This window comes from Equus asinus, chromosome X (assembly GCF_041296235.1).
Source record: "Equus asinus isolate D_3611 breed Donkey chromosome X, EquAss-T2T_v2, whole genome shotgun sequence".
Classification (NCBI taxonomy): domain Eukaryota; kingdom Metazoa; phylum Chordata; class Mammalia; order Perissodactyla; family Equidae; genus Equus; species Equus asinus.
In genome coordinates, this window is record NC_091820.1 from 97,578,636 (window position 1) to 97,588,802 (window position 10,167).

The 10,167-nt window shown below is 41.1% G+C and overlaps 1 protein-coding gene across 1 annotated transcript; it reads right to left on the bottom strand.

Annotated features, from left to right (window-relative positions):
* Positions 1-7,092: 7,092 nt before the first annotated feature.
* Positions 7,093-7,503, bottom strand: LOC106827901 (histone H2B type W-T-like). The gene has a single exon (XM_014836066.3). The coding sequence runs from the start codon at positions 7,501-7,503 to the stop codon at positions 7,093-7,095; it is 411 nt and encodes a 136-aa protein (XP_014691552.3).
* Between the last annotated feature and the right edge of the window lie 2,664 nt (positions 7,504-10,167).

Consider the following 10,167-nt stretch of genomic DNA (forward strand, 5'->3'; position numbering starts at 1 on the left):
TAAAGGCCATATATGACAAGCCAACAACTAACATCAAACTCAATGACGAAAAGCTAAAAGCTTTTCCTCTAAGATCAGGAACAAGACAAGGATTCCCATTCTCTTCACTTTCATTCAACATAGTATTCTAAGTACTAACCAGAGCAATTAGGCAAGAAAAGGAAATAAAAGGCATCCAAATTGTAAAGGAAGTAAAACTGTCTCTATTTGCGGATGACATGATATTATATATTGAAAACCCTAAACACTTCACAAAACCTGTTAGAACTAATAAATGAATTCAGTAGACTTGCAGGATACAAAATTAAGATATAAAAATCTATTGCATTTCTATACAATAATAATGAACTGTCGGAAAGAGAAATTAAGAAAGCAATCCCATTTACAATTGCATCAAAAAGAATAAAATACATAGGAATCAATTTAACCAAAGAGGTGAAAGATCTCTACACTGAAAACTATAAGACATTTATGAACGAAATTAAAGAAGACACAAATAAATGGGAAGATATTCCATGCTCACAGATTGAAAGAATTGACATGGTTAAAATGTCTATACAACCCAAAGCAATCTACATGTTCAACGCAACTCCTATAAAAATTCCAATGGCATTTTCACAGAAATAGAACAAATGATCCTAAAATTTGTATGGAACCACAAAGACGCCAAATAGCCAGCAATCTTCAGAAAGAACAAAGCAGGAAACATCATGCTCCCTGATTTCAAGCTATATTAATCAAAACACTATGGTATTTGCATAAAAACAGACACATAAATCAATGGAACAGAATATACAGCTCAGAAATAAACCCACACATATATAGGCAATTGATTTTTGACAAAATGGCCAAGAACATACAATGGGGGAAAGGATAGTCTCTTCAGTAAATGGTGCTGGGAAAACTGTAGAGCCACAGCAAAAGAAAGAAAGTGGACCACTGTCTCACACTATAAACAAAAATTAATTCCAAGTGAATTAAAGACTTGAATGTAAGGCCTGAAACCATTAAACTCTTAGAAGAAAATGTAGGCAGTAAGCTGCTTGACATTAGTCTCAGTGATGATTCTTTGGATTTAACACCAAAAGCAAGGACAGCAAAAGAAAAAATAAGCAAGTAGGGCTAGATCAAGCTAAAAAACTTCCACACAGCAAAGGAAATCATCAAGGAAACGATTTGGGAGTAAATATTTGAAAATCATATATCTGAGAAGGGGTTAACCTCCAAAATATATGAAGAACTCACACAGCTCAATAGTAAAAAAACAAACAATCTGATAAAAAATGGACAGAAGATCTCCACAGACAGTTTTCCAAAGAAAAGATACAGATGGGCAACATGTATATGAAAAGATGCTCAACATCACTAATCATCAGGGCAATGAAAATCAAAACCACAATGAGATATCACCTCACATCTGTTTAAATGCCTATTACCACAAAGACAAGCAGTAACAAGCATCAGCGAGGATGTGGAGAAAAGAGAACCCTTGTGTACTGCTGGTGGGAATGTAAATCGGTGCAGCGACTAACATGGAGGTCCCTCAAAAAATTAAAAATAGAACTATCATAGGATCCAGCAATTCCACTTCTGGGTATTTATGCAAAAAATGAGAACAATAACTCAAAAAGATATATGCACCCCCCATGGGCACTGCAGCATTATTTACAATAGCTAACACGTGGAAATGACCTAAGTGCCCACTGATGGTTGAATGAATAAAGAAGATGTGGCATGTATATATACACACAATGGAATATTATTCAGCCCTAAAAAGAATGAAATCTTGCCACTTGCAACAACATGGATGGATCTTGAGGACATTACGCTAAGTGAGGTAAGTCAGAGAGAATAACAAACACTGCATGATCTCCCTTATCTGCGGCATCCAGAAAAAAAGCCAAGCTCATAGATACAGAGAACAAAATTGTGGTTCCTGTAGGTGGGGTGTAAGGGGTGGGCGAAACGGGTGAAGGGAGTCAAAGGTACAAACTTCCAGTTATAAAATAAACAAGTAATGGGAATGTAATGTACAGCATGGCAACTACAGTTAATAATACCGTCTTGCTATATGAAAGTTGCTAAGAGAGTAATCTTAAAAGTTCTCCTCACAGACAAAAAAATTCTGTAACTACGTATGGTGATGGATGTTGACTGGACCTATTGTGTTGATCTTTTCACAACATATACAAATATCGAATCATTATGTCATATACCTGAAACTAATATAATGTTGTATGTGAATTGTCCCCCAATAATATGTATATATTTTAATACAATATATATAAAGAACTAGAGAAGACAAGCCCCATCCAAGGAGGGCAGTCTCTACTCAGCTCCAGCAGCCTGTGGAGAATATGAGCCCAATGTTGCCAGATCATCTGAGTTTTTTCCAGAGAAGCTAGAAATACACATTTCTAATTGTCAAACCCCCCAATTTTTAAATGTTTCATTGGAAACATTGCAGGCCAAACAAAACATTTCAGCTGGCAGGCCATGGCCTGGTTTTACACGCTTCGAAGTCAGACAGGCCTGGGTACAAATCCCAGCTTTACCATTTACCAGTTGTGTGCCACTAGGGAAGCCCTCCGAGCCTGTGTTTTCTCATCTGTAAAAAGGGAATGATAACAGTACTACCTCACAGGCTTGTTGTGAGCATTAAATGAGATAATGGAAGCACAATGCTTAACACAATAGACGTAATGAACTCTCAGTAAGTTTGATCTGTATCATTCCTCCCACAAACACAAGAAGTCAGCCCATTCTCCCAGCCCTGGCCTTCCTGTCCACAAGCTAATTTTCTTCAACCGTGTACCAGAAGTGGATATAAAAAGGGCCCCGTTGGCTGCTAAGCACCCCCAGTCATTCCCTTTTTTAGCGAGGGTTTAGCCTTGGCACAACAACTGGACAGGGCTTGCTTTTCTGGCCCCTGCCACACGTTTTACTGCCAATTGTGGTGATTTGAAATTGGTCGTTTTTTTGAAGCATCATCCAAGACTATCCTGACATCTCAGGCAGGTGTTCAACCCCTTGGCCCCTCATATTCTTCAGCACATTTTTTGCGTGTGTGTGAGGAAGATTTGCCCTGCGCTAACACTGTTGCCAATCTTCTTCATTTTGCTTGAGGAAGACTGTCGCTGAGCTAACATCTGTCCCGATCTTCCTCTGATTTATGTGAGATGCCACAACAGTGTGGCTTCAGCAGTTCTAGGTCTGCGCCCGGGATCCGAAACTGTGAAGCCTGGGCCACCGAAGTAGAGCGTGCGAACTTAACCACTATGCCACCAGGCCAGCCCCAGCACATTTTTACATATAGAGCCCACTCTGCTACCCTTCTTTCTAACACAGCAGCCTGTCGGAGTAAAAGTAAAACATTCTTAGAGAGTAGGTCAATGTTTTCCTCAGCTCTGCTGTGCAGGATGAATGATTCTCCCACACTGCCTCTCCACCTCCACCCACAAAGCATCACCAGCATCCACCGGAATGCAAGCCATGTTCTGACCACTGAGTCGGGACTCCTCTAGGAACATCACTAAATGCATTTTACCTCTCTGACTCCAGGAAAGAAACCTACATCCCACGCGTTTTTTAGGAAAAGGAGTTTGAACACAACTTTGGTGATGAAGGGTAGACTGTGGGTTAAGCGTGTTACATAACGTAACCTATCCCAAAGTGTGGTGTACATGCCTCTGCAGGCACATGAGATGATGTTAAGTGGCATACAGACTTTTTAAACAGTTACGCAGTTTAATGGGAGTTACAAACATATAAATACCTTGTTATCTGTGATTCAGTAGATGTGAAGGCTAGGAAAATACAAAAACATCTTGAAAACGAGTTCATTAAAATAGCTGTATTTAAACAATCGTATAGGGAGGGATTTTCCAGTGTAATGATGGGGTGCACAAAATCCAGAGGCAGGTGTCCCGTTTCAAATCCCAGCTCTACCACTTACTGGCTAAGTGACGTCGAGCAACATACTTAACATTTCCGTGCCTTAGTCTTCCCATCTGTAGCATGGGATTGTTATGAGGGTTAAATGAGCTAACACATTTGAAGTGCTTAGAACTATCCCTACAGTATATTAAGTGTTATCTGTTTGTTAGATTAAAACTAAATGTATATAACGCTCCCAACACCTGGTAAATCCTCTTGAAATGTTACCCATTGGTGTTGCTTTGTATTCTCAATGCCTGGAACCAACAAATCTGCAAGGAGCATTTGATTCAGAAAGAGCATTTAACTGGTCAGCGCTCATAGAGAACTGACGGAGCCCAGAGCCTCTCTGCAGTAGGAAGGAGAAAACAGGGCCCGATGGAAGCTGAGCCTTCTTGAAGGACTGCCAGGAATGGGGTTGGAGAGAGGGCCCAGCTACCGTTCTCTATCCTGTTAAGATAGGTGTGGGTCCCTTCAACTGACAGATGAAGAAATTAAGTTTCAGAGAAATTCAGCCAGCTGCCTATTGTCACCCAGCCTATAAATGACAGAGCCAGATGGAATGCTACTTTGCTGGAGGACTTACATCCACGGTGGAGGAATATAGAATCGATCCACTGGGGTGATGAAAGTGGTATTTTACAGAAATTAGTATGGCAGAGGTATGGTGGTGATGATAGAAATCTAACATCAATAGCATTAAGGGAGATTCCACCACGATTATCGAGTACCTCTAAACATTCTCAGATCTCTCTAATCCCCCAAAACTCTCCTGTGATACCGCATCTCTGTCTTCCTACTTACTGACCAGTAGTATCCCTTTTCTGTGAAAGAGTACTCTATTTCTATCTCCATTCCGCACCTCCCACTCACTCCTCAACCCACTGCACTTTGGCTTTTCTTCTCCAACCCATCACTGACTGCTGTGGGGTGCCAGCAAATCCACTCTCCTCAATCTTCACACAGTTGCTCAACAAATATTGAGTCTCTGCTAAAGTGCCAAACACAGTTCCCACCACTGATACACGACAGCACATGAGACAAGGTCTGTCTTCTCATGAAGTTCACAGATAAATAAGCAAACAAATATGAACAAAATAATCTTATGAAGAAAAAATATATGTGTGCAATGGGGGAGAGAGCAGTGCTTTAGATTAGGAGGTCAGGAAGGCCTCGATGCAGAATTAGCGAACAAGGGAAAACAAAGTCCCCAAGTGACTGTACTAAGCAGTTCTAATAAGAATTGAACGTGACGATCTGTTACACAGGTTAGTAAGCAAGTTATCTGTGAATTTTAAAATGTGATGAAAATGTAAAATAAAGTGAGAAAAAATCTAAAAGCAAATAACTTTCTGAAATCGAGTTAAGACTAATTAAAGCACAGGACATTTGGTCAAAAAAGAAAATTCTAGACCATGCATATAATGAAATGGAAAAGAGAGAAGGAACAACCTAGTAAGTCAACTTTGATCTCACACCAGTAGTCTTCCCATGAAAACAAGTACTTTAATTGACCATACTCTTATTTCCTAAGCTCACAGGATTCTGAAAAAAAATCTTCCGATCTGCTGACTGGGTGCTCCCAAACTAGTTTACTCAATGAGGGCGAATATCACTAACAGCGGGGCACATGAGGGTCATATCCTCCGAATAGATGCTGTCATCGGGCCGAACCTGTTTCAGCACCTTCTAGAGGTAGGTAGAGCAGAAAGCTCCAGGCAGCACGTTGACATTCTTCATCTTAGTCAGGGCATCTTGGAGCCCTTCTGGTGAGAAGATGCAAAATCAATTACTCAGGTATTGTGACAACAACTCCTTTCCAAGAAGGAGGAATGAACTGGAGAGTGAAGTAAGGTGATTAGTGTAGGGCTTGCATTTAAATGAGGTTCAGAAATAGTTGTGAATGTTGATAAAATTAGGAGCAATGGAAGATCTCGGATAAACTTATAGATTGCAGATCACCTCTGATTGGAAGGCAGGCCTAAAGGGCTTCAGCAAGAAGATCACACAGTACCTCTAGGCTACATAATTCCTCCAAGTGCCTCGATTAAGGGGTTCCCGTCCATAAATTAAAGGAGAATTTAACGTTGGAAAATCTATCACTATAGTTTACTTAAATAAACCAAGAGAAAAAAATGTTCCCAAAGCTGCCAAAACCACTGAAAGGGCATTGTGATAGCTATTAAGTCATTTAAAAGACCTAGAAAACCGAAATTGTTATTCTGAGCACATAGACCTCAAACAAAATCCCAATATCACCTTTGCTGATGAAATGCCACTATCATTCCTATTAGAGTCAGAAATGTGACAAGGAAGCTTTTTATCAGCATTTTGATTTAGAACTATTTGTGAAAACTTGGCAATTAAATTTTTAAAAAGTTTAAACACTGAAAAAGAGTCTAAATATTTTCAGTTGACCAGATTATACTGCAAATGACTAAAAATCTACAACAGTTTAGCCTCAGGGAACTTCACACTTTCAGAAATAAATAGAAACACCAGGAGTTACTATGTCAGTAATATCTGCCAATATTAACTGCACGAAATATTAAAAGAGTAATTTTAAAGAATTTATTTTAAAATTCATTTAAAAATAATGAAGAACCATTATATTACATTAACGGAAATTACAAATTCAAATACAAAATATTTTTTTACATGATTAGGGACGGGCATTGTCTCAGATATTTGAAAATCAACTTAACAAACTGGCCTAACAAAGTCAGAGGGATTCTCATATCTGCTTCTACACTTATCTGTTGTATACCACACATAACAAACTTCGGGAAAATTGCACCGTACGTTTGTGAGAGAATGAGAGTGAAAAAGGAAAATATCACTATAACAAAAATACTCCCCCTTAAGGCTGACCTAGAGAAACATCTAAGAGAAACGACGGTTTAGGAAAGCCGGGAAATGTAACAAGGTCAAGGAAAATCCAGGATTTCCCGTGGAATAAACTGTACTCAAATATATATAAAGTATAGCCAATAATATTTCCTTTATGGTAAAAATACTTTACCGTTTAGCCGAATGCCACACGATCACCAAACTAGAGTAGATCCCTCCTTTTCGGGCGACAGCTCTTTTCCTGCCAAGTGAGGTGGCTCTGAAAAGAGCCTTTGGGTTGCGATGCTCAGGTGCTCCTGAGGCAGCTCAGCGGCGGCTGATGTATCTGATGAGGGCCTTGGTGCCCTCGGCCACGGCGTGCTTGCCAAGGTCCCCCGGCAGCAGCAGGCGCACGGCGGTCTGGATCTCTCTGCACGAGATGGTGGAGCGCTTGGTGGAGCGGACCAGGCACGTGGCCTCGTCGGCGATGCGCTCGAAGATGTCCTTCGCGAACGAATCCAGGACGCTCACGGCCTCCTGAGACAGGCTCAGGCCCTCGTGAACCCGCCTCAGAACCCTGGGGAAATAGGTGGCGAAACTGTCGAGGCAGCGGCAGCGGCGGCAGCGGCGGCGGCGGCGCCTTGGCTGCTTCTGCTTCAGGCTCTTCGGGTCGGCTTCCGTGGGTTCCGTGGTGCCGAGGCTTTCCTCAGAGGAAGGCTCAGAGCCGGGCTCAGCCATGTCAGAGTTGGTGCTGCAGCAGTTTTGAAGGAAGAACAATGGCAGCCGCTGAGAGGTGGTGGCGCATTCATGGCGCTACCTCTCTGACGTCATCGGCAAACTCTCTATGTGATTGGATGAAATGCAACGCGCTAACTGGCACCCTGTCACATGTGACCGGTCATCCTCCTGCTTGGCATCACACCCACCAGCCAGTGTGGGAATCTGTCAACCTCTAAACTACCTGTGACCTTCAGCAGAACGTTTTTGAAAGATGCCGTATAGGGCAAAAGATCATCTGATGACGTCAGCCGATTCATGCCCCAAAAGAGGAACTTTGGAAAGATCGTACCAAAAGCACCCAAACTGTAGAAGTTTGTTTTAGCTCCTTGAGAGACTGCGACCTCCATCTCCCAAGTCCCTGTTGCCATCAGAATGACTCTGGCCACTTTGGGTCCCTTCCCTCCAACCCTGTGGGAATCTCCTGTTGTCCTGGGCTATGCCACTCTGGATAGAGCAGGAAATATCTGACATGGGCAGCAGGGTTTTCATGGAAATTAAGGGATGCAATTAGCCAACTTCTGCCTCTGGATTTGATCAGAACCCTCAGGGAGACAGAAAAAGGTGAAATAAGACAACTGCAGTCTCCAAACACAGAACACAGACACAAATGGAATACTTAGAAAAATACTTAAACAGTCACCAATTTTAAAATTCTTTTCTTGCCATTACTTAGGTCCCAAAATGTATCCCACATACTTGGATTGGTGGATTAATAGCAGAACTGTTGGTTAAAAAAATGATTAATTCTCTGAGAAACTATCATGGGGAGAAAAACAAAACATAAAGGGGAAAGACTTGAAAATTAATAGCATATCCCTTTTCAAGATGCTCAGTGGTGAAAGGTTGAAAGCTTTTCCTCTAAGATCAGGAATGAGAAAAGGATGCCCACTCTCACCACTCCTATTCAGCATAGTACTAGAAATCCTAGCCAGAGCAATCAGGCAGGAAAAAGAAATAAAAGGCATCCAAAGAGGAAAGAAAGAAGTTCACTTGTCTCTGGAGATCATATGATCTTCTATAGACAAAATCCTAAAGATTCCACCAAAAAACTGTTTGAACTACTCAATCAATTCAGTAAAGTGGCAGGGTACAATACCGACAAACAGAAGACAGCTGTGCTTCTATCTGCCTACAACATAACATCTGAAAAGAAATAAAGGAAACAATCCCACTTACAAAAGCATACAGTGAGGAATACACCTGACCAAGGAGGGGAAAGATCTGTACACTGAAAACTATGAGACTTTGAAGAAAGAAATTAAAGAAGACACAAACAAATGGAAAGATATCCTGTGTTCATGGAGCGGAAGAATTTATATTGTTAAAATGGTCCATATCACCCAACGCCATCTGTAGATTCAATGCAATCCCTATCAAAATCCAATGGAATTTTTCACAGAAAGAGAAAAAGCAATCCTAAAATAGGTATGGAGCCACAAAAGACCCCAAATAGCAAGAGCAATCCTGAGAATGTAGAGCAAAGCTGGAGGCATCACACTTCCTCGTTTCAAACTACATGACAAAGTTATAGCAGTCAAAACGGCAAGGTACTGGCCTAACAAGACACATCTAGAACAAAGGAACAGAATAGAGCGTCCGGAAATAAACCCACTTATCAATGGGCACCTAGTATTGGACAAGGAACCAAGGATACTCAAAGGGAAATATGGTCTGTTCAGTAAATGGTGCTGGGAAAACTGCACAACCATCTATACAGGAATGAAATTAGAACCTTACCTTATACCACTCACAATAATGAACTCAAAATAGACTAAAAACTTAAATTTAAAACGGAACCAGAAAGAGTCTTCCTGGGCTGTTCACCTTAGTGGCACAGAGAGTAACGGGTTGGTTTCTGGCCTGCTGTTTTTCCCTTTGGTTGGTTTTATGCTGTTAATCATAATTACTTAAGAATATTAGGGGGCTGGTCCAGAGACCTAGTGGCTAAATTGGCCATGCTACACTTTGGTAACACGGGTTTCGTTCCCAGGTGTGGACTTACACCACTCATTGATGGCCATGCTGTGGCAGCAACCCACATGCAAAATAAAGCTAGATCGGGAAAAATACTAGCTCGGGATGAATCTTAATCAAGCCAAAAGAGGAAGATTGGCAACACATGTTAGCTCAGGGCAACTTTCCCCAGCAAAAAAAAAAAAAAAAAAAAAAAAAAGGAAAAAGAAAAAGAAGAGGAGAATATAATTTATCTAGGGCTGCTGGTTCTGTTAAGTGTCTTTGAGATTTTTCTTTTCTATCTGTAAACTGCAGTGGATCCTGAATTCTTCTAGTTTCCTTAAACATCTGGTACAGAACTCCAGATTAACGTTTTCAATTTTTTTCTGTCCTTTTCATTTGGGATCATTGAAAACTAAAACCACCCTTTTTCCTGAAGGCCTGCAAACTGAAGCTGGACAACTTGGTATAAACGTAAGAGGGAGCACCACGATACTCCATGTTTGGACAATCTTCACACCACTTGCTCCCTAACCCACTCAATAGCTTTGCCTGAATGCCTGGTGACATCATCGGAGAAGTTTTAAACTGCAGGGGGTGCTTCAACCCTGACCTCTAGAGATCCTCTTGGCTGACCATCCCTTGTTCACAGAAATTGATTTACAGTTT